Source organism: Carica papaya, chromosome 6 (assembly GCF_054855325.1).
Source record: "Carica papaya isolate Zhongbai chromosome 6, ASM5485532v1, whole genome shotgun sequence".
NCBI classification, from domain to species: domain Eukaryota; kingdom Viridiplantae; phylum Streptophyta; class Magnoliopsida; order Brassicales; family Caricaceae; genus Carica; species Carica papaya.
In genome coordinates, this window is record NC_142314.1 from 14,665,214 (window position 1) to 14,689,816 (window position 24,603).

General features: G+C 33.5%; 1 protein-coding gene and 1 long non-coding RNA gene across 6 annotated transcripts; both read left to right on the forward strand.

The window, feature by feature from the left end:
* The first annotated feature begins 1,349 nt into the window (after positions 1–1,349).
* Positions 1,350–12,292, forward strand: LOC110808603 (ENTH/VHS/GAT family protein). 3 transcript variants are annotated; one of them, XM_088221841.1, is made up of 10 exons: positions 1,350–2,075; positions 2,583–2,695; positions 5,327–5,408; positions 5,578–5,676; positions 5,761–5,874; positions 6,280–6,437; positions 9,811–9,886; positions 10,045–10,121; positions 10,605–10,784; positions 11,546–12,292. In XM_088221841.1, the coding sequence occupies exons 2-10, from the start codon at positions 2,595–2,597 to the stop codon at positions 11,859–11,861; spliced, it is 1,203 nt and encodes a 400-aa protein (XP_088077967.1). In that variant the 5' UTR covers positions 1,350–2,075; positions 2,583–2,594; the 3' UTR covers positions 11,862–12,292. The 3 variants fall into 3 exon arrangements, with proteins under 3 accessions (XP_088077967.1, XP_088077965.1, XP_088077966.1); XM_088221839.1 differs by having other exon boundaries at positions 1,352–2,075; positions 10,036–10,121; XM_088221840.1 differs by having other exon boundaries at positions 1,353–2,075; positions 5,330–5,408; positions 10,036–10,121.
* Positions 12,293–13,453: 1,161 nt separating this feature from the next.
* Positions 13,454–17,284, forward strand: LOC110808640 (uncharacterized). Of its 3 annotated transcripts, XR_015821300.1 has the most exons (3): positions 13,531–14,499; positions 14,738–14,787; positions 14,975–17,284. It is a non-coding gene; the product is annotated as an uncharacterized LOC110808640 (long non-coding RNA). The 3 variants fall into 3 exon arrangements; XR_015821298.1 differs by having other exon boundaries at positions 13,454–14,499; positions 14,738–17,284; XR_015821299.1 differs by having other exon boundaries at positions 13,454–14,332; positions 14,738–17,284.
* The last annotated feature ends 7,319 nt before the right edge of the window (positions 17,285–24,603 follow it).

The following is a 24,603-nucleotide window of genomic DNA, read 5'->3' on the forward strand; positions in this document are numbered from 1 at the left end:
GAGTACCGCATCTTCAAAATTATAATCTTTCCATGGCATATAAGCTACTAATACATTTTTATTACATAAAGTTTAATTGATAATTTAAAAGTTTTGTTTTTTTTTTTCTAACTCTTACCGATGTTTTAGCTATATGTGATATTTAATAATTATTAAACTAATTTATAGTTGAATCTTATTCTTAATGATAATATTAGACTCATAAATATTACTTATTGATAGTTTATATATGCATAATACGTGAATTTGTTGTATATTGAAGATTGACACTATAATATAACAAAAATGAAATATGTAATAAGACAAGAGAAAAGACATTTAGGCAAGCCAAAAAAAATGTTGAAACAATTAAAAGTAAAAACTAGATAAATGTAAATAAAAAATATGAAATTAGAATAAACCAGTTAATTTGAAACAGTAATTAATTATTGTATACATTATTACTAATTTAAAAAGATGACGGAGTGAAAGAGAGAGACGCATGAGGAAAATGATAGAGAAGAGAGAGGCAATTAAGCCAAATTAATAAAACTAAACCCTTGGTATATTACTAATTAAGCAAAATTATATATAACAATTTAATTTAATTAAGATCGAAATAGTTATGTTATCTTTCGTAATTCAGTTAGAAATGTGTTAAAAATTCTATTTAGTAAGATACAAAATTGTCAATTATTTTATCTTATAAAAAATGTATTGGATCATATTGTCTTCAATATTATTGTACTAGAAATACTGGAGTTGGACGCGCATAATGTTTAAAATATTATTACTACTAATAATTATGAACATAATTTCATTGTTAAAGATTGTCTAAATTACTAGCACAGAGGCTAGATATATCAGAAGCTTGAATCAACCGAAAAAGCAATGAAGCGGCCTACCGTATCATCAACGAAGCTTAGTTGTTCTCTAACTTTTAGATACAAAAGAGTTTACCTCCTTAATTTTTATGTAAAGCTTTAAATGTTTACATTTTGAATGAATTTTTTTTTTTTTTAAAAAATCAAAATAGCTATAATTTGATTTTATTATTTATTTTTTTCTAAAACACTCCTATTTTTTATAATTACAGAAATGATCAAAATAAGGATATACAGATCTTTTTAAAAATTATATCACTCACAGATAACTTATTTTTCCTTGACCTCTATTAATGTAAAATCTTACCAATTGAAAATAATCAATAAATATGGTTTTCAAATATCAAAAACAATAAATTAAAATTAATTTAATTACCAAAAAGAGAGAGAAAAAAAAGCACGGAGTCTCGGCGAGCTGCCAACTAGCGTTGTAAGCCAAAACGACAACGTTTAAGCGTTTGTGTCTACGCTCCACACACGACAGGTAAGGAAGCAGAGAAAAAAGAAAAAGAAAAAGAGATGCTGAGGAGCTGGAAGAGAATGTCAGAGAGAGAGTGAGAGAGAGAGAAAGGCAGAAACAGTAAATTAGAGCGGATGATATGAACGGGCAGGTGGAGTCGGCGTGAAAGGAGTAGAGGAGGCGTAAAAGAAAGGAAAAGTGAGGCACTGGGGAAGCAAGGTAAATCGGCTAGAAGGATTGAGGGAAATAACAAAGAAAAGGAGGGGGAGGATAGCTGGAAAGGCGAAAGTTATTGGGATTTTAGAGGCTGAGAGGCGAGGAGGACCAAAAAATTAGATCAGAGATATAGGTGTTTGATTAAAAAAAAAAAAAAAAAGGAATTCGAGAGACTAGCAGAGGGAGGAGCTGAAGGAAGAGAGGGCCGAGGTCGAAGGGGACAGAGAGGCCGAGGAAGAAGAGAGAGGTCGAGGGAAGAGAAACAGAAAACGTGGTTCGGTTAGGGTTTACACATTTTGGGACAGAGCAACGAAGGGAGAGCGGAGGAGGTTCTGGGGAGATCGAGGAAAACAGAGGCGAGAAAAAAAGGAGAAAGCGGAGAGGCATAGGAGAAAAAGAGATCAGAAGCAGAAGAGAGAGGAGATATGAGGATCTTCTCATGACATGCAATACTATCCTAGATATATGGTTTAAATCCTCTCTCTTTTTGGGCTCATTGATCGAAAAATATCAAATTGAAACAAAGCAGTCACATGGTAAATAATTTGATACTAGTCGATGAAAATTTTGATGTGCACTGATTTTTTTTTTTTTTTTTTTATGTGTTTTTATGGGCCTAAAGATTCTTGAGCAAACAGGAGTGAACAAGGGCCATTGGGATTAGTGTTTCCTTTTGTTTCACTTATCTATTTTTGTTCATTATCTGATTAATTCTTTTTTTTGAAATAATTATCTGATTAATTCTTATAATCATCTAATTAATATGAATGCTCCATAAATGTTAAAAAAGAGAAATTCTGTAGTCTTATTGGTACGCCTGGTTGTGAATCCTAGGGATGATACTGGGGGCCTTGTAGGAAATGTTTGGGTGTCCTTTTGCCATTATAGCTTGACTACTGTGATGTAACATCTTGTCTGCAGTTTTGGGCTTATATCTGCACTAATTCATCTATGTATTTTGTGGTTTTTGTTTAGAAGTAATTTCATGTAATTTTCACCACTATTGTTTATATCCTTCCATTATGTTTATCTTTGGTGTTCAGAAATAACTAAAAATGGCGGCTGAGCTGGTAAATTCTGCAACAAGTGAGAAACTGGTTGAAGTGGATTGGACAAAAAATATTCAAATATGTGAACTTGTTGCTCAGGATCAAAGGTATTTTTAAATGAATGTTCTCCATTTCTATTATAAAATTATGTTGACTGATCATATGTTTTGTGTCTCCTTTTAGATTATAAGTAATTTTAGATACTTCACTATTGAGTAAATTTATCAAAGATGCATCTACATGGACTATTAACTTTATTGAAACATCATTCTATAGAGAGACTATGGTATATTTCCTGGATGCATCACTCCTGGTGTTCATAATGATAGTGTACTGGTTTTCCTTGTTTTCTTCTTTCTTTGAAACCAACTTCCTACTTGGTCATTTCTGGCAATAGATAGGGTGGAGTGGGAACACATCTCATACTATATACAGAAACAGGTCAAACGTAGCGATCTACAGAGATGGTCCCCATGACCAAAAGATATTTGTTGTTGTGTAAACTTGGGGTTTCATGAAGAATGATATTGTTGCTGAAGTAAACAGTTGAAGGATGAATGCCACACTTCTTGGAAAATGCTTGTATAGTTGTTAAAAACCATGAAGGATTACACAAGACAATCAAACGACTCATCAAGAAATAGCAGGAGATCTATTTGCATTTCTGACATGGCATATTATAAGAATATCTTGGAAGGGTAAAAATTGGTATTATTGCGAATGCTGTGGCAATTGTCTATGTCAACTCTTGTCCTTTAGAGTACAGAGGTGTTCCTTGCTTCCTTTTGGCTAAGGTCCCTGTTCTCTTTGAGGAAAGGGTGCAGGATGTCTTTATCAATATTGCAAAGGGATTGAGATTTTATCTTGTCTTGATGTATCGTGTTTGATTTGTTTGTCTCATTGGAGGATTCGTTCTACTCCCCAGCTAGTTTATAGCTCTCCCTTATGACTTCTGAATAATATTTCTTCATTGTAAACAGTTGAAGGATGAATGCCACACTTCTTGGAAAATGCTTGTATAGTTGTTAAAAACCATGAAGGATTACACAAGACAATCAAATGACTCATCAAGAAATAGTAGGAGATCTATTTGCATTTCTGACATGGCATATAATAAGAGTATCTTGGAAGGGTAAAAATTGATATTATTGCGAATGCTGTAGCAATTGTCTATGTCAACTCTTGTCCTTTAGAGTACAGAGGTGTTCCTTGCTTCTTTTTGGACTAAGGTCCCTGTTCTCTTTGAGGGAAGGGTGCAGGATGTCTTTATCAATATTGCAAAGGGATTGAGATTTTATCTTGTCTTGATGTATTGTGTTTGATTTGTTTGTCTCATTGGAGGATTCGTTCTACTCCCCAGCTAGTTTATAACTCTCCCTTCTGACTTCTGAATAACATTTCTTCATTGTAAAAAACATGTCACTGCATGTAGCTGCTATTATAATTACATTGGCTGTTTAAGCTTACTTGCCTACATGCAGACCTCATGCTCATGTTTTTTTGGGGGGTTCTTTTGGGGGGGGGGGGGGGGAGGGTAAGGGAAGTAATTCCTTTATAAACTTTAGATACAGAACCCAAGATACTAAAAACACCTATCTTCAATGGTAGAGAGGCATGTGGTATATATGTTTAGGAATCTTTAAGATATACATGATGAAATATATTATGCATCAGGAGATAGGATGGCTGTCAACCTTTCACCAAGATGGATTAAGAAGCTGTTCTGATTATGATTGGGACTCTAATTCTATCTAATCTTGACTTCCCAACAATTATTTCGATGGTGTTGCATTATCAGTTTATATGTCAAAATGAAATGTGTCACTTTGCTTCTACAGATGCATAAAATTTAAAACTGCTACAGTGATGATCTGAAATAGGAGGATTCATTAGCTAGAAGGTCTTGGGACTCAATAGGTTGGTGCCTAAATATTGATAGAGATCCAAAATAATATAACACAATTCGCCAATGGTCATCAGTTACCACATATTATGTGCAAATTCAAAATAACTTTTTTTTTTACTTCTTTTATGATTTAAATTGTAACTTCTTTATATCCTTAAACATTGTGGTTGATTCAAAGTATAATAAGTTTTACTATGTTGGTTTCACTATGTTGGTTCTAACAAAATCATTGATTGTTGGTTTCACTGTTTTGGTTCTATTATTTTGGGATATAACATCAACTGTCTCGATGATTTTGGTTTTCTTGTCGATAGTTTAATCGATTTGTAAATACATTATAGATAGGTTGTGCCCCCTTGGCACTCTTACATCAATACAACTCCACACTTTTATTTCCATAAAACAAAGTTCTATTACGTTGTGAACTAATTTATTTCACAATGAATTGTGCCACTTTTTTTTCCATGGAAGCACAAATTCAATATTGCTAGAATGGTGATCTGAAATAGGAGGATTCATTAATCAATAAGGTATTGGGACTGACTAGGTCCTTGTTTAAAATTTAATAGAGATTCACCATGATTTGACATAATTGAGCCAACTTTCATCCTTTATCATTTATTATGTGCAATTTTAATTTTTTTAATGTCCTGTATATTTATATTTAAAATTTTTATACCCTTAAAAATTGTAGTAGATCTGAAGCTTAATTTGTTCTGCTATGCAGTGAACAAATTTATTTCATTTTTCAACAGATTACCATCCTTTACTTGCACTATATTACCAATGCTTGATCTTTATTTTTCTTGCCGTCATCTTCTCTTCTTATAAGCAGGCAAGCTAAAGATGTTATCAAAGCAATTAAAAAACGACTGGGGAGCAAAAACCCAAATACTCAATTATATGCTGTTATGGTGAGTACCTCTATATATTTGTGTTTAACATTCTTTTGTGTTTTTCAAAAGCTATTTTTGGAATTTTGTTTTTCCTTTCAGAGTAGTATCTCAATAATCCTCTTGTTACTGCAATGGAATTGCTAGTTACGTGGCTTGCTTTTAGCTGTTAATCCCTTGAATTTTGTAGTTGTTGGAGATGTTGATGAATAACATTGGAGACAGTATTCATAAGCAAGTGATTGATTTGGGGATTCTTTCCATTCTTGTGAAGATTGTGAAAAAAAAGGTTTCATTTTTTTTTTCTTTTATCATTTGCTTACCATTTTAATTTCACTATTCAATATGTTTATGCCTTTGGGTTTTTCTACAGACAGATTTGCCTGTACGAGAGAGGATATTTCTTCTTCTTGATGCGACACAGACCTCTGTTGGTGGTGCTTCTGGAAAGTTCCCTCAATATTATACAACATATTATGATTTGGTGGTAGGTACAGGCAAGGGACATATTAGTCCTTTTGGCTTGGTTTTAGAAGTTCCTTGAATCATAGTATATGAAATCTAGCTTAGAAGAATCTGGCATGGTTTTGTCAGGATCGAGGGTGGACTATCTGTAGCATACCCAGTTAAGCTTAAAACATATTCAAAGCTCTCTGTCAGTTTTTAATATTCTTAAGATCATGCCAATTGTAGATCAGTAAGAAACTGAAATAAATAGACCTGTTCATAACCTTCATATTTTTAACTTGTGTCCATGAAATTGATTGTTCAATTGACTGGTTTACTTGACAATATGTTAAAATTAAATTTTAGAGGGGAAGTGAAATGTTCTATGTTTTCAACCAACTAGGATTGCCATGCTAACCCATAGTTCTTGTGAACAATTTTCCAGAGTGCAGGAGTTCAGTTTCCCCAAAGACAAAGTGACACACCGTCAAATTATCCGACCTCCCAAGCAAATACAAACAAGACGCTGAATGGACAACTTGCATCTGCTAGACAGGAAGGGCTTGCTCCACAAATCGAGCCTCAGAGTGTTCCAGAATCTAGGTATCTTCGACTTTGTTTAGAAGAAAAATAGTATTATAAATAGAATATCAAGGAGTTGCTGGTTGGTACAAAATATATAGATATAAAAGAGTCAGACAAAAGGTCTATGGGTTCATCATCATTGTCTCCATTTGAGAGGGTAACCTCTTAACAAAATACTTAGTTTGGAATTCCAAATCTCTAATTAATACGAAGTACGTGTATATTACAAATAAGCAGCTTTTTTTAAACCAAAGTTTAATATAAAGAGATTATGTTTTATAAAAAAGTTATAAAAACATATGTATTGCTACAAATATTTATCACTTACATTATTTTACATACACACACACACACACATACATAAGAGACATCTTACAAAGGACCCATTATGCAAGAGATATATATCCTTATCCAATTTGCATATATTATATATATAGTCAAGATAACATATATATTATATCCATTGCATATAATTTATGACTTCCACTATTTTATGTATGTACATAAATATAAGAGTCATCTAAGATACAAGGGAACCATTTTGCAATATATATATATAAATATATCCTGACCTGATTTGCAAAAAAGAAGACAGTCATCAACAAATTACAAATGAGATAATGCGTGAGACTTCCCATCCTCACTAATACTTCGAGGTTAAAATTAATTTTTTCCTTTGGTCCTAAGAATCATTATTTTGAAGAAATTGGAAGGGCCCCATTTAGCATGAGCAAGAAGAGTTAATCAATGTCCATCATTTGAACCCATACATTGAAAGAGATAGATCAGAAATTTCAAGAGACACGATCATAAGTCTTCTCATTTGTTATTTCAAAAAAAAAAAAAAATCTTCTCATTTGGCAATTTACTGGAGGCCCTTGATTAACCTTTTTTCTCAATAAAATTCATCATTTTCTTGGCCGTAAGAGTTGAATATGAACTTTTGACCACAGAAAAGCTAGTTGGGTCTAAAGTCTTTCACATCCTTAGCATATGTACTTTGGGATGAGTACTAGAAAAGTAGACCTTAGGCCCTTGATTTGGCAACTTACATCTTTCACATCCTTGATAAGTCATCTCATTTGGCAATTAACTACAAGCCCTTGATTCACCTTTTTTCTCAATAAAATTCATCATTTTCTTGGCCATAAGCGTTGAATACCAAACTTTTGACCCATAGAAAGTTGGGTCTAAAGTCTTTCACATCCTTAGCATATGTACTTTGGGGATGAGGACTAGAAAAGCAGACTTTAGGCTGGCCACACTTTTTCAATGGGTGATGCCACCATTCACCAAATCTTGCTTTGGGGAAACATGCCATGACGAAACCATCTAGCCATGGTGCTTTTATCTGTGTTATACTTGGAACAAGCTGCAAGGATCTCATCCTCGGAGAAGCCTTTTAACCCATGCTTTATTTGTTTCATTTAACTCATCAAACTTAAGGCCATCCAGATGTGGCTAATGGGAAACAATGTTAACTTTGCAAAGTGAATACTTGGACATTCACAAACAAACATGAGACAAGACAACTATGAAGTGATAATTCGCTACGCTATGGAAGTACGTTGTGGTGCCGTTCATTTTGCCCTTAACATTTTGCTTCTGTCTCTTCCATTAGTGAGAGATTAGAGAAATCCAGCTTGGCCAATCAGCCCTCACTCTCATCCCCAGTAAAATCAGCTGAAGACTCTTTGCATCGAAAAACCTAAATTTCTTGTGTGAATGACACCCCTTTAGGTAATTGGATTACTAAACTGCTTCCTGTTCAATTGCTTCAACTAGCATTTCAGATATTGGAGTTTCTATTTTCAGCCTTTCTTTCGTTAAATTACACTTTGGCTGACTTTTGTGCTGTTGTATTGTGGTCCTTTTAGGGTTTAGGATTGAGAAAAGTGTGTTAGAATATTGTAACATTTAGTAGATTATTTATGATAGAAATCAATATAGCTGAAGGCCAGACTCATTGCATGATTTGTTTAGGGTTGGTGATGAGCTGAGCTCGGTATTGAGAATGCGGGGTTGGCTCGAGCTTAGCCAAAATTGAACTCAAGCTTGAAAAAGAGCTAGTGCAACTTTTTTTAAAAAAGAGGCAAACTTGAGCCTGAAACTCTTTGGGACCAGAAGTTCGTGAATACAGCTCAATGAACAAAACATAGTATAAAAATAAATATATGTTACATATGTTTATTAAAATATAATATACATTATATGTTGGGTTTGTCATTGATACTCTAACTAAAATGTAAATTTTCTGTGCATGGGTGGTACTCCTTTGGTATTATGTTTATAGTACTACATTCACATTTTTTATTTAAAAAAAAATAATAATAACATTATATGAGATATACTATTATTTACATTAATTATTTTATTTACTGAATTTTTATAGATTTTTAACTAAAAAATATGATGTAGATAACCTATTATCGAGCTTAACTGAGCTGAATCATGAGTATTTCGAGCTTATTTGAGCTCAAGCTCAATGAGACTATGCTTTTGTCAAACATTTTTCAAAATGAGCCTGAACTTTATTTTTTTTAAAATGAGTCTAACACAGAAAAAACAAAGCTTGATTATCGTCTATTATTCTTTTCAATTCTCTGGTGTTGGCTGTAGCAAAAACGTTAATCATTGTGGTTGGACTATTTTTTTTCTGGTTAATGGGTTTTCTGGTTGGAGAGGATTGTTAATATTTCTAAACATGAATTCTTTCCTTTCTTGCTCCTTTGGGATAGGTTGCTTTTTTCAGCGTCTTTAAGACGCAAGAAAATTTTAAATACTATTTCTGCAGCTTTGCGTATAGGTTGGCTTGCTATCGTCTATTGAATTTTAATTGGTTATTCTCTTTTTTCTCTTTTTTTTTTCTTTTTCTTTTTGAAAGGATAACTAATACTCCCTTTCATGTCATTCCCTCTTCCCTATAAAAATAATCTCATATTATTTTCCCTGTTTTGTGGCCATTACTTGATTCTGAATTTAATGTCTAGAAACAGCTTAGGTTGCACAAATCTAGTCCATCATGAATTTGGCCATCAGATAAAATGCTTAATATGCGAAAATAAGAAAAAATGTGACTACCAAGTATTTGCCGCAGATTTTGAAAGGTTAGCGTGCAACTATATTGACATTGTATTTATCAGGCAGGTGCAGAAGTTTTGGTTCAAGAGTTCTTGAACCCAAGTTTGTTTGCACAAGAAATATCTGTCTGGATATTATATTATCACTTTGTGAAATCTTGATCTGATGTTTGAATAAGGACTAATGAATTAGGGTGGATCATTATGAGTTTACATCGTAGGATATTGGAATTCCTTATGTAAATTTATCACATGTGCCATAATTATGAAGTTTTCCATGAAACTTCTAATGTTTTATTTGTTTCACACAGTATCATTCAGAAGGCTAATAATGCATTAGAGGTTTTAAAGGAAGTCCTTGATGCTGTTGATTCTCAAAATCCAGAGGTATGTCAAATGAGGAAGACTGATATTTGTTAATTGCATTTCACCTAGTTGATAATTTATTTTCTTAAAATGCATGCCTGAAACCAAGTAGGCATCGATTAAGTTAATTGCATCCATTATTTTTTATTGTTATGGTATTTCTGTGTTAGGGAGTGAAGGATGAATTCACATTAGATCTTGTGGAGCAATGCTCATTTCAAAAGCAGCGAGTAATGCATCTAGTGATGACTTCTCGGTAAGTTTACCTTCCGTTGCTTAGCACTATATGTGGAGCTTGTCTCTCTCCCTTACACACCTTTCACACACAAACTCTTCTGTTTTTTTTTTAAGATACTTTGGGGAAATGAACTGTAGTTAGCAGAATCTGGAGTTTTTACATTTCTGATCAGCAAAGTTGGCATTTTACCTAGTATTCTTGAATTTTGTTTTATTGACAACATTCCCTCTGAATTTTCTTCCTCAAAGAAATCCCCTTAGAATGTTCTTTGTTTTGATATTGGTGTACAGTTGAGTGTCTTGGCAAATGGATGCTGTCAGGTAGTTACTGTTTAATGAAATTTGTAGCCATGGACAAGGTTTCAACTTTAGGGTATTATCTTGATAACAAGTGAATATTCTAAGTGAACCAATAAGAAAGCATTGTCATTCACCAGCAGGATTAGACACAAACTAGTATTTGGCTCTTTCAGCTTAATGGATTTTGTCTTTGTTTGCCCAGGGATGAGAAAGTGGTTTCACAAGCAATTGACTTGAACGAGCAGCTGCAGAATGTTCTTGCCAGACATGATGCACTACTTTCCGGTAGGATAACAGTTTCAAGCATGTCTACCTCAAATGGAAATCATCTGAACCATGAAGAAGAGGATGAGGAAGAAGAGCCTGAACAGCTTTTTAGAAGGTCTGTATTGAAACTTACTCAGCTTCATTCAATGGAAAGATATTACTTCCTCTGTATATATATTTTTTTGCTCTCTGAAAAAAGAGAACTGCATGTCCTATATTCCTAATACAAATAATGAGTGAATGTACTCTCTGCAGTAACTTAATTTTAATTTGTTCTTATATAGCTAAGATTTTATATAATGTTCTTATTGATATATTGATTTAGAGCTTTTTTGTTTGCGCACTAGCTTAACTGAACTCCTAGCTTTGAAAAATTGTATTGCAGCACCTCTTACCAGTTGCCAACTTCTCCTGACACCAGTCATTCAGTAATGGTTGAGGATCCGACCAAGTTGCATAACCTGACCCATCTAGTCATGTGACATCATAAGACTAAATCTGGACAACAGATATATTGAAACTTTTTATATATGTTTCTGTTAATATTATTTGTGATATAAATTAGTATTATCTCAAATAAGAATAATTGGATTTTGGTTTTATGAACAATCTTATTAGAAAAAATTATTGTACAATCTTCTTGGTACCTCTTACTTTATAGGCTTTGAAATAACACCAAGGGAGCTTTTAAGGAAACATATTATTTATGATAAGTTATTTATGGTAGTAGTTTCCTTCAAACGTGGCTGCAGCGAAAAGCTAACATAAAATTTGATTAAGTCGGAAGTGTTCTAATAGTCCTTAGTTGATTTTCATTTGTTCAGTCATTAATTCTTTACTTACTCTTTGGTAAATTGCTTTGCCTTGAGTTGGCAGGATGAGGAAAGGAAAAGCATGTGCCTTGCCTGAAGATGAAGAATGCTCAGTTGAACAACCCCCTGTTAGGATTCCAGATGGAATGCTAAACCGTCCACTTATACGACCTTTAAGTTTGGATGGATCACAGGAAACCAATACACATCTGCCTCCTGTTGCAATCCCACCTCCACCTGCAAAACACATTGAGAGAGAAAGATTTTTTCAGGAGAAAAAGGTTGATGGTTCATGTGTAGCTGGCCACATGAGAGGCCTCTCATTACACAGTCGCAATGCCAGCAGTTCTCGCAGCGGAAGCATGGATTTTAGTGACTAGCAACACGGAAGTGAGAAAACATTCTTTTTATTTGAGCAGCTTCTCAAGTTCTTCAGATTTTGTAACCTGATCAGCGGGTGTATTGGACAGCTTTATTTGATGCAAGTGAAGGTGTTGTTTTACTGGTAATATTCTCTACTGTTGGTCGGAATGAGAAGGATTTAGTGGTCAAATTCATGTGATGCCTTGACATGGAATTGGTATTGTTTGCGACTTTCCCATGGTCTACCATTTGGTGCTTCTGCTTGTGTAAAACTCAATTGGTAAATATATAGAAATATATAAGGTTCTATTTTCTCAAGGGATTAGGGATGGATTTATTATTATATACGAGTGCATGTCTGGAAGTCGGTTTGTTAGTAGTTTTTCACGAAGTTGATTTGTATCCAACATTTTGCTTTGAAAGTAGTAACCCTATGTTGTGTTGTGCATGGTTTGCTGTATCCATGATGTGGAAACTAATTAAAGATGTGCTATGAAGTTAATATATGTTATTATGTTATGGTCAGAGGCTATCAAGATTTTAAGAGCCACTTTTGAGGCATTTTCCCCGCACTCACTCTCTAACTTTTAGCTCTACCACTAACCTTATGCTCTCAAACCCTGAAAAAAATTCATATTATCTCTCACTTTAAAAGAAATTTATCTTTTGAACTTAAGAAAACCATATATCTGAAAAGCTCTCGTCTTTATTAGCCTCTGTTTCTTCTCTCTGTTTCTCTTCTTGAGCTGCGTCTGTCTCTCCGACTGTCTGTGTTCTCTTGGCTCATTCTCTTTTGATTGCCCTTTCTATCAAAAGAAAGCCCACGATTTCCCCTTTCAAGCTTGCCCCTTATCTTTCTTCTTCTCACCAGAAACTGAAGCTTTCTTCCAAAAAACCCCTCTCAAGTCGTCACCTCAGATTTGTCTTCTCTCCCCTGATTCTCTCCTCTCCTCTCCCTTGATTCTTTCCTCTCGACCTGATAAAAAGAATCTGCCTAGATCACATCTTTAATTTGTCTATTCGCTCTCATGTTCTTTTGTTCACGCTTAATGGCTCTCTGCCCTCTGATTTTTGCAAGTTGGCATTATCCTTTTAACTTTTGCTTGTCATCTTCTTCTCGTGTGTTCTTCTCTCTGCCTCTCTGTCATACCGGCCTCTGCGTATGCTGCCTCCCTTGTACATTTACGCTTCTCTATTTCCTGGTATAATTCCTCTTTTTGCAACTCAGAGGAAGGGAGAAGAAAAGAAGAAATGTGTTGTTTAGAAGGAAGAGCATTGGTGCATGGACTGTTTTTTTTCTTGTGTTTGAGGTTGAATTAGCCTATGAGTCTTTGGTTTGTTGGGTTTGACTTTTATGATGAGCATTCGGATTAAATGAGGTTTTGAATTTTTGGGTTTTGTTGATTTGGTTGGAGATGCATGGGTTTTAAAAGGAGTGAAATTTGGGAATGGGTTGGAATTTAAAAAATAGAAAGTTGTGTATTTTGAGCTTTTTCTTTTACGTATCATCTTTTCTTTTTTGACAAGATAATAATAATAATAAATAAATAAATAAATTCAACTTTAAGTTCATTCAAGATCAAAGGGAAATCAACTCTGAAAAAATTAGGGAATTAAAATGGTAACTTTACATTAAAGAAAAAGGAAGAGAATTGGAGGCTTATAGCAGCAGTAAGGTGGGAAAGATTTTGGGAAGCTTAAGGTTTCTTGGACCTTGGGCTTGAGTTTTAATTTCTTTTAGTAAGATGGTTAAAGAAGTTCAATATATTTTTTTTCTCATTCATACTCCTTCCGGATTTTTAACTTTTTTATTCATCGTTAATTTCAGTATTTACTCGTCCCACTGAAGCTAGTTAGGACATTTTATGTCTGAACTCACTGAATCTGACTCACTCAGACTTGATCACTCAGCCTTAATATCTAAACTTACTGCAATATATAAATAAACATTTCAGCTATGTAGCAGTTATATGTATATGTATCTGCCAAGCTGAATTTGGAGAAGCAGTATATTTTAAATTTGTGTAGTTCAAATCAAATTAAACACACAACCCAACCCATGAATCTCGTCCGCCCAAAGGACCTGACCAGGCCCAGGCATTCATTAATCAAGGGAAAGGGCGTCGTTTGTGAAAGAAAATAGTTTCTTCTTCTGGTTCTTGTAGGCGACAGGAGGGCAGAGCTGGAGGGTTTCCATCCTGAGGTAGAGGACAAGAGGCAGAGGTGTCTGGCTGGAGAGGGGAAGATGTGAGGAAGTAGAAAAAAGGGAAGGCTCCACGTGATGGAGCAGTTGTGAAGAAGGCGAAAATAGAAAACAGGGGACCCTCTTTCATGCTCTTCATTGACTCGAAGGAAGAAGAAGAAAGAGAAAATGCCGAGAAGCGTGAAGATGGGGGAGGCGAGGTCATATGTTCTGCAGCTTCTTCATGTGTTTGCACCCAAGTGGAAAGCTACCTCTATCCTAGCTTATACAAAAAACAGACAATATGTACGTATACATGTATATATTTGCCGTCTTCTTGCTACGTAAAACCATACACCACCATCTTCTTTTGTGAGTTCAAAAGAAAAAAGACTTGAGGGTAAAGAAACATTTTTTAGGTCTTTGAATTTGACAATGAAGAATCTCCAAGTATTCCTTACATTTCTTCAACTGTAAGAAGAAACAAACTCGTCTAAGTCTCTTGGCTTCTGCTCTCTTCTACTAAATCCTTTTCTGCGTTTGTTGCATAGAAGCCTTTAATACCCAGCTCTCTTATATCTATTTCTTTATCTATATCTATATATATATATATATATATATATATATGAAAGTGATAGTTTGTATATAAATCATTTTCCACTTCACCAACTTTCATTATTCATATTCTCCTTTTATTTTTATTTCTTTCAGTTAATTATATTTTCTGTTATCTCTCAACCTCTGGTAATTTGTGGGCTAAGGTACGTTTTTTTCTGTGTTTATTTCTAATTTTGTGCTCACATTGATAATTTCCTGGTGATTTCCATATATTTATATATACCAAAGCTTTATATATATCAGCAGCTGTATATGCAATATGATTTGAAATGTGAAGCTGATTAAGATATTACTTAGAGTTTTCATAGGTATTTATGACTATAAGTACAGGTAGTAGGAGGTAAGAGAAGAGATTAGAAGAAGAAGAAAAATGGCGAGAGAGTTGGTTTATGTTAGTGACCAAGGCAATGGCGGTGCAGGTTTTGCTATGAACAACTTCGCAGGTGGAGGCCTGTTCTTGCTTTGCATGGTGCTTGTCTCTCTCTCGCTTGTGTCATTGGTCGTCTTCATTTGTGGTGATGATGATCACAAACCTCACATAAGATTTCCTGGTGGTGGTGCTGGTTGTCGAGCCGGTGATGGTGGTTGCCGAGATGGCGGCGGCAAAGGTGACGGTGGCTGCCGCGGTTGATGAGAAGCAGGCTATTGAATACATCCCCTTGCATTTACATATATATATATATATATATAGATATATGACTTCTAACTTCATATAACTTTTAACTAGTTCAATGAACTTTTTTTTTAAGGCAGCAATAAGGATAGAAATTGAAAAACCCCTAGCTCTAGACTATCATATTTATTTAAATCTACATGAGTGTTTAGTTCCTTTAGGACCTGATTTAGTATGGTATGTTCTACATGGCAGAGATGGGCTTGACGAGATAGATGATCTATATATGCTTTTGTATATGAGGGGTCTGTATTTCCCAATCACCACTTAGAAAGTCTCTAATATGGGCATTGATAATCATGACTGACAAGACATAACTTTCTATTTACTGTAAGAATTGTTTGACATACTGAGAGTCAACTTTTGTGATCAATTTTTTATTTTCTTTTCCTCAAGCAAGCATCAATCCTTTTAGATACTCGTGGATCTCTATTATCATAGGTTTAGTGGTTCATATGTTGCACATAGACCCAACCATTCACCTACTTTAGCTATCTTTGATTAACCTCCAACTATTGTGCTCTTAAGATTTCCATGAGTTAAATCATTTCTATTGAATTTATGCTACTACAAAGAGGAGGTTCTCTACCCCGTAAGGGTATCTGGTGGGATCTCCTAATCTAATTTGAGAATAAGGTCTTTTGTTGCTGTTGAAAAAGTCAACTTAAAAAAGTTAGCAGTAAATCCTTAGAATCTGTAGTATAAATCAGTTCCTATTTTCTTGTTTTATCAGTTGATGTAAAGTCTATTTAAAGACTGTTGCTTACTGAATAAATCACCAGAAACTTCTCCCCATTTGTGCTATGTTTTATTGTTTCAGTTTTAACAGTGGTATCAGAGCCGTCTTTCCCAAATTTGAGTGAGATACTTGGAATCTGAGTGAATCACAAAAGTGTAAAAATAGTGAAGGAAGCGTCTTCAGTTTGCAGCAGTATTAATCCTTTTTGCAGCAGCAGCTTTATGGCTTCAGAAAATTTTGTGCAACCTATCATTCCTCGCTTTGATGGTCATTATGATCATTGAAGCATGTTGATGGAGAACTTCCCTAGGTCAAAGGAGTATTGGCAAGTAGTTTCTGATGGCATACCAAAACCAGCAGTGGGCATTACAGTGTCGGATGCACAAAAAGTAGAAATATAAGCTGTAAAACTGAAGGATCTAAAAGCCAAGAATTATTTGTTCCAAGCCATTGATTACTCAATTTTGGAAACAATTTTATGTAAGGATTTGTCCAGGCACATTTGGGATTCTGAAGGAAAATTATCAAGGTTCAGAAAGAGCAAAGAGGTAGTAGCTCCCAGCACTTCGAACCAAGTTTGAAACACATTGTATGAAATCCGGTGAATCAGTTTTGGATTACTTTTCACCAGTCATGACAATTGTTAACAAGATGTGGGTCCATGGGGCCAAGTCAGATGATGTTACTATAATGGAGAAAATATTAAGCTCGATGACCCCCAAATTTAATTTCGTGGTATGTTCTATAGAGGAATCTAAGGATATTGATGAACTCTCACTTGGTGAACTGCAGAGTTCTTTAATGGTTCATGAGCAGAAACTCAATCAGCAGGATAAGGATAAACCAACATTACAAGCTTCCACCACCTGTCAGTCTTTGGTCTCAAATAAAATTGATAAAAAACAGCATAAAGGATCAATTGATTACAAAAATCAACAGCAGCAGCAATCTGGCCATCAATCTTATGATCCAAGCAGGAGAGGAAGGGGAAGAGGACAAGGTAGAGTTGGATCCCGTTCAGCCTCTCACAAATCAAGCTGAAGGAACAAGTCTAACATAGAATGTGATTAATGTCATAATTATGGACATTACAAATCTGAATGTCCTACTAACTTGTCTACAAACCATGGAGAAAATTCATATTTTGTAGAAAATGAAGAGGAAGTCTCTCTTTTGATGGTTTGTCATGCAAAAGAAGAAACAAGTAAAAATATGTGGTACTTGGACATAGGCTGCAGCAATCACGTGTCACCATATGTCGCTCTTCTCCACCTTAGACAAATCTTTTCGAGACAATGTGAAATTTGGGGACAGCTCCAAAGTTTCTGTCATGGGCAGAAAAAAAGTAATTATCTAGACTAAAAGGAATGCCACTCAAATTATTTCCAACGTTCTGTTTGTTCCAGATTTAAAGACCAACTTATTAAGTATTGGTCAGTTGCAAAAAATGGGCTATGAGATTTCCATCAAGGATGGAGTGTGCCGAATTAAAGATGCCAATTTAGGCTTAATTGTTCAAGTCATGATGACTGCTAATAGGATGTCTCCTCTCTATCTCAACAATCTTAATCCAACATGTTTTTCAGCAAAATTAAATGACATGGCTTGGCTATGATATTTTTGCTATGGTTATCTCAATTTTGCTAGTCTAAGAACACTTCACCCGAAAAACATGGTGGTTGGTCTTTTAAAGTTATCAAACACTTCAAATGCCTATGAAGAATGCATTGTTAGTAAACAACATCGAGAGCCATTTTCAAAAAGAACAACTTGAAGAGCAAGGTAATTATTGAAGATTGTTCATTCTGACATTTGTGGACCAATCATTCCTTTATCTAATGGAGATAAATGATAATGTTATCATCTTTATTGATGATCAAAGTAGAAAAACTTGGGTTTATTTCTTATAGGATAAATCTAAAGCCTTAATAGCTTTTAAAAATTACAAAGCTATGGTTGAGAAAGAATCAAGATGCTCAATTCAAGTGTTGCGGACTGATCGCGTAGGTGAGTATCATTCGCATTAATTTATAAATTTTTGTAAAGATTATGGCATCAAAAGGCAACTTACTACTTCTTACACTCCACAACAAAATAGAGTGTGTGAAAGAAAGAACTACGTAATCATGAACACGGTGAGGAGTTTATTGACAAAAAGTAATATTCTAAAGAAGTTTTGGCCAAAAGCTGTAAACTGCACTGTTTACATTTTGAACAGAAGTCTGACTTTAACAGTCCAGAATAGGACACTCAAAGAGGCTTGGAATAGAAGGAGACTGATGTTTAGTTACTTCAAAATATTTGGGTGCATCGCCTATGCCCATATACCATATGAGAAAAGGAAAAAGTTAGATGACAAGGGAGAAAAATGTGTCTTTCTTGGTGTTAGTGATTGTTCAAATACTTATAAATTATATAATCCTCACACTAAGAATATTATAATTAGTCGCTATATAATTTTTGATGAAGAAAACTTTTGGCAATGGAATGCAAATGGGACTACACATCATGAGAGTGCACTACATATTCTTACAGACTTTGATGGAAAAAAAGACGAAGAAGACCAACACCTTATGGGAAACCAACAATAATATACCAGCAAATGACTCATCTATGGTTGCAAGAGAACCAAGGTCACCACTACTTAGAAGGAGACCAGCATGGATGCGTGACTATGAGGTAACAGGAATTGATCAATTTGAGGATTCATTAATACATTTTACTCTATTTGCAGATTGTGATCCTATAACTTATGAAAAAGCTGTTAAACAATCAAAAAGGAGGAAAGCCATGGATGCTGAAATTACAACTATAGAAAAGAATGATACTTGGGAGTTGACAAAACTTCCAAAATGAATGAAATCCATTAATGTTAAATAGGTTTATAAGATAAAATTAAAGGAGAATGGTGAAGTTGATAAATACAAGGCGCGTTTAGTCGCAAAAGGCTATAAGCAAGATTCGACATCGATTACAAAGAAGTGTTTGTTCCTGTTGCACATCATGACACGATCAGATTGGTGATTTCATTGGCAACACAAAATTCATGGCCTATCTTCCAGTTAGATGTCAAGTCAACCTTTTTGCGTGAGGAAATAAAAGAGCAGGTATTTGTCAATCAACCTCCATCTTATGTTAAAATTGGAGAAGAGTCTAAAGTCTACAAGTTAGAAAAGGTTTTATATGGAATAAAACAAGCCCCACGTGCTTGGTATAGTCGTATTGAAGCATATTCTTTGAATAGAGGTTTTCAAAAATATCCTTATGAACATTCAATTTTCATAAAATCAAAAAATGATGGAAAAATGCTCTTTTTTTGTTTATATGGTGATGATCTAATCTATACTGAAAGTGATAAGGCCATGTTTGAGAAATTTAAGAAATCCATGATGGCTGCATTTGATATGTTTGATTTGGAAATGATGCATTACTTTCTTGGCATAGAGGTTATTCAATTGCTACAGACATTTTTATTTCTAAAAAAAGTATGTGCAAGAGATGCTAAACAGGTTTAAGATAAAAGATTGCAATCCCAGTTATACACCAGCAGAAACAGGTTTGAAGCTTGTCAAAGATTCCCAAGGCAGACGGGTTAATGATACACTTTACACGCAAATGGTAGGAAGTCTAATGAATTTAACTACAACAAGACTAGACATGATGCATGTCGTAAGTCTCATCAGCAGATTCATGGATTGTCCAAAGGAGATGCATCTCTTAACTATAAAATGCATATTCAGATATTTACAGGATACAGTTGATTGTGGGATTATGTATAAGAAAGGAGAAAAATCAGAGTTGTTTGGCTTTACGGATAGTGATTACGCTGGTGATCCAGATGATAGAAAGAACATATATGGCTACGTCTTTATTATGGGGTCTGGAGCAGTATCATGGTCATCGAAAAAGCAACCAATTGTTACTTTGTCAGCGACAGAGGCTGAATTTGTATGTGCTAGTTTATGTGCTTGTTAAGCTGTTTGGTTGCGATAAATTCTTGAAGAACTTCACTTCAAACAGAAAGGAGCCACAACCATTTTTTTTTGTGACAACAATTCAACAATAAAATCTATCTAAAAATCCAGTTCTACATGGGAGGAACAAATACATTGACGTACAATATCATTTCTTGAGAGATCTTATAAGAAATGAGATAATTGATTTAGAGTACAGCAGAAGTGAGGATCAAGTTGCTGATATATTCACAAAAGCCCTCAAACTAAAGTGCATTTCAGAAGCTTAGGAAACTACTTGGATTTTGTTCAAAGAATTCAATTTAATTTTAAGTTTTTCTTTTGTATTTAAACTAATGATTAAACATTAATTTAAGGGAGGGTATGTTGAAAAAGTCAACAATAAGTCTGTTCTAGTCTATAGAAATTTTGTTATCTTTTACCAAATCTTTAGGAATCAAATCCTTAGAATCTGCAATATAAATTAGTTTTTATTTTCTTATTTTGTCAATTGATGTAAAACCTATTTAAAGCCTGTTGCTTACTAAATAAATCACCAGAAAATTCTCCCCATTTGTTTTATGTTTTATTACTTCAGTTTTAACAGTTGCCACCTGTTAGAAATTCATAAAATTAATATATAATCTATAAATCAATTCTGTAACTAATTTTACAAAATTATTTTGTATAGTATCTGATACAATCATATTAACGCATGACAAATTTTATTTAAGCTTTTACGTCATAAATACATTTTGTAGAAATCTAAACTTTTAAAGATAAAATAACTAAAAAATCTCTTCTTCTTTCTCACAAAAGCAGAACTTTTTAAGAGAGGGAGAGACTAAGGTTTTTCTCTATTTTTTTTTTGTATTATTTTTCCTTTCAAAGATTACTAAATAGGTAACTTTCATGGGATATGATAACTAACTATAATTTTGATTTTAAATTTGAAATAAGTGAGTTATTCTAACTGGGTCAAGTCGCATTAAGGGTGAGCCATCCGATTAAATTTAATATCTCCCACTCACACGTGATTAAACCACCTCTCTCTTCAATTCCACAACACTTATATATAAATAGGCCATGTGACCATGCACACTTCGAGAGTACTTTAGCTATATATCTGTTAGGAGTATATAGCTTCTCGAATAGTAAAGCTTGAAGTATGTAATTATGTTATACCCTAAATTACATATCATATTTATATATGTAACAACCTTATTTAACTAAGAAATTGAGTACATTCATAGTTATATTTTTTCATAGATAAACATAATTAGTCGACCAATGAATATACATCAATAATGTGATATCTTCTTTAAATTGTGATATTCCTCTTATCTTGATTATCTCACCTTTTATTTAATTCATTTTTTCAAAAATATTCTATTAAACTGAATCATTCATGACCCTTTGGTTATATCCTACGATAACGAACTTTAACTAAAAAGTTCAGGAAACATATTAGAGTCATGAGGATATTAGATGAGATTTTCTTAAAATCTAAGGATCTCACACAATATTAAAGTTGATATCTCACTTTTTTTACCTTTTGGTCAAATTAGTTGAACATGTGGTATAAATCACATGTTACGATATTTTATCATTTCTTGTGGAGTGTATGTCTTTTATTTCTTATAAATACTATACATATTGTTGTTAGATATGCTCAATATCTAACCCGAGTTTAGTTACATATTTTTTAACTTTTGAGAACTTTAATATGGCAATAAGATAGATAAAGTGATAATTATTAAATTATTTATTTAGTGTCGTAAACTTAACATTTTTATTATGACTTAATTCTATACCCTGATGAGTGGTGACAATTATTAATATTTAAGCTAATTCTCAATTACCACCTAGGTAATTAGCTTAAATTTGTTTCATCTTTGTTATACTAAATAACGAAGGCGATTGCTTATGTGAGAAGATCAGTCTTATATTTGTCTGATATACTTTCTCTAAATATATAGATGTACACAACATATGCACACATGTTTGTATATGTATGCTCTATGACGAATGTAAATAAAGCAATAAGAAAGAAAAAAATAGTGTCTTAAATTTATAACATAACCAGTGAACATATTAAGAAATATATAAAATGTAAGTACATTTAACATTTAGGCAAAGCTAATGATTTAACATGCCTATAATATGCATATCTTGGTATAAGCTTTGTAAATGGTTCTGTTATCATATCGCGCGTAAATAAGTACTCTATGTTTATTTTTTTTCGTGAAATCATATATTTCACAAAATTATATTTAATTTCTATATGTTTTATTTTTCTATCAAATTCGGGATCTTTGGTATATGTTATTACTGTTTGACTATCACAATTCACAATTACTAGTTTACTAGTAATACCATTGACTCCCAAATGGTCAATAAATATTTTTAACCAACAATTTCTTGCACTACAGCTGAAAAAGCTACAAACTTGGCTTCCATTTTGGAAAGGGCCATACATGATTATTTTTTATTACTCCATGATATGACACCACCATTTAATAAGAAAGAATATCCAAATGTAAATTTTCTCTCATATAAATATCCTCCTTAATCAGCAGCTGTGTAACCATTCAAGTGTAAATTAGCCCCTTGATAACACAATGAGTAATCAGTTGTACCTTTTAGATAACGTATGATTCTTTTCACCACTTTTCAATGCGCTTGACTAGGGTTGGATTGATATTTACTTAGTATTCCAACTGCTGACATATGTCAGGCCTTGAATAAGGAACTTTATTCATTTATTCCTTTTTTTTGTGGTATTTTAGGACACAACCTTTGGCTTAAAACTTCATCTTTTGTGATAGGGGTATCAATGGGTTTACAATCTTGCATATAAAATCGTTCAAAAATCTTTTTAATATACGGCTCTTATGAAAGAGATAACAAATTTTTTGAGCGATCTCTTGAAATCTTAACTCCAAGAATATATATATATAGCCTCTCTCATATCTTTAATCTTAAAATGAGACAACAACCAATTTTTTATTTCTTTTACATACCTCTTATCATTTCCAACTATAAGCATGTATCCACATACAATGATAAAATAACAGATTTATCTTTAAATCTTTTAATATATACATAATGGTCTTCTTCAATCATATTAAAGTCATGCGACATTATTGCATTATGAAATCGAATATACCATTGTCTTGAAAATTGTTTAAGACCATATATTGACTTTAAAAGTCGACGCACTTTATGTTCTTAGTCGTTTTCAATGAAATCTACTAGTTGTTATATATAAATTTCTTTTAATTCTCCATCGAGAAAAGTAGTCTTTACATCCATTTAATGTAATTCAAGATTCATGCATGCTACTATAGCTAGAATTAGTGGGATTGAGATAAGTCTAACAATAGGTGAAAAGGTTTCTTCACAATCTATTCATTCCTATTGTGTATACCTCTTGGTGACTAGATGAGTTTTGTATTTTTAATATTGCTATCAGCTTTTACTTCATTTTGAGAACCCATTTGTCCCCAATGGCTTCGCGTCCTTTAGGTAAATTGACTAACTTCCAAACTTGATTAGATTTCATGGACTCCATTTTCTCTTCTAGCGCTTTCATCCATTTTTTCTTTGTAGGGCATTTGAGATCCTCACTTATATTCTTTGGCTCTTCTTCATCCTCTGGAGTAATTAAGAATATTTCTCCTTTAATCTCAAAACAACAATGAAGAACACTTTTCTTATTTATTCGATGTATTTGAGATTTTTTTTAAGTCACTTCCACTGGGACCAGCTTTCATACTTGGGCCCACCATTAGTTGTGATTGAGTTTTAATTAAAATAGGTTCATTGAATCTCATATCACTCTAACTCGAATATAATGGGTTCATTTGTATCTTTGTGGTTGAAACAATTTAGTTTTGAGTTTCATATAGAGATAAGTCTTGACATATCTCTCAATTTTTAAGAAAATCATTCTCTAATAATGTGATATTTCATTATTCAAATTCAGTTATATGACTATTTTTTTGTGTGTCTATGAACACATATCTTTTTTATTATTCGGAATATCTTATAAAGATACTCTTTTTCCCTCTTGGATCTAATTTTTCATATTTGTGAGAAGATTCATAAACATCAGCAACACAACTCCAAGTTCTTTAAAAATTTAGGTTTGATTTTCTGTTAGTCCATAACCATATAGTGTGGCGGTAACTGATTTTGAGGGTACATGGTTAAGGATATATGTGGCAAATAATGATGCATTACCCCAAAAGGTAATTGGCAAATTAGCTTGTGCCATTATAGATCTAACCATTTGAAGTAATGTTATGTTTTTTCTTTTTGCAACATCATTCTGTTGTGGTGTCTGTAACAGCCCCGGTAATTCATAATGGAATTTGTATTATAAATATCAAATGCGGAAGCGAAGTCAAAATTTGAATAACATCCCTTACACTAAAACCAAAACGTGCTCACAAAATATAAAAGATTAAACTACCTAAAAGAGAAACTTGAAAGTAAAAAAACTACGAATGTGACTAGGGAGTCTTTAGGCGTCCCCTTCGTCGTCCTCCTGCGGAACCGGCTCGGGAACGATGTCCTCTTGATCTGAAAT

Bases quoted from the DNA above. Each gene is read 5' to 3' on its own strand.
- LOC110808603 (XM_088221839.1), top strand. From the start codon at position 2,595: ATGGCGGCTGAGCTGGTAAATTCTGCAACAAGTGAGAAACTGGTTGAA. The intron at 5,875-6,279 runs GTAGGTACAGGC...ACAATTTTCCAG, and splicing joins CAACATATTATGATTTGGTG to AGTGCAGGAGTTCAGTTTCC. The intron at 9,887-10,035 runs GTATGTCAAATG...TTTCTGTGTTAG, and splicing joins TTGATTCTCAAAATCCAGAG to GGAGTGAAGGATGAATTCAC.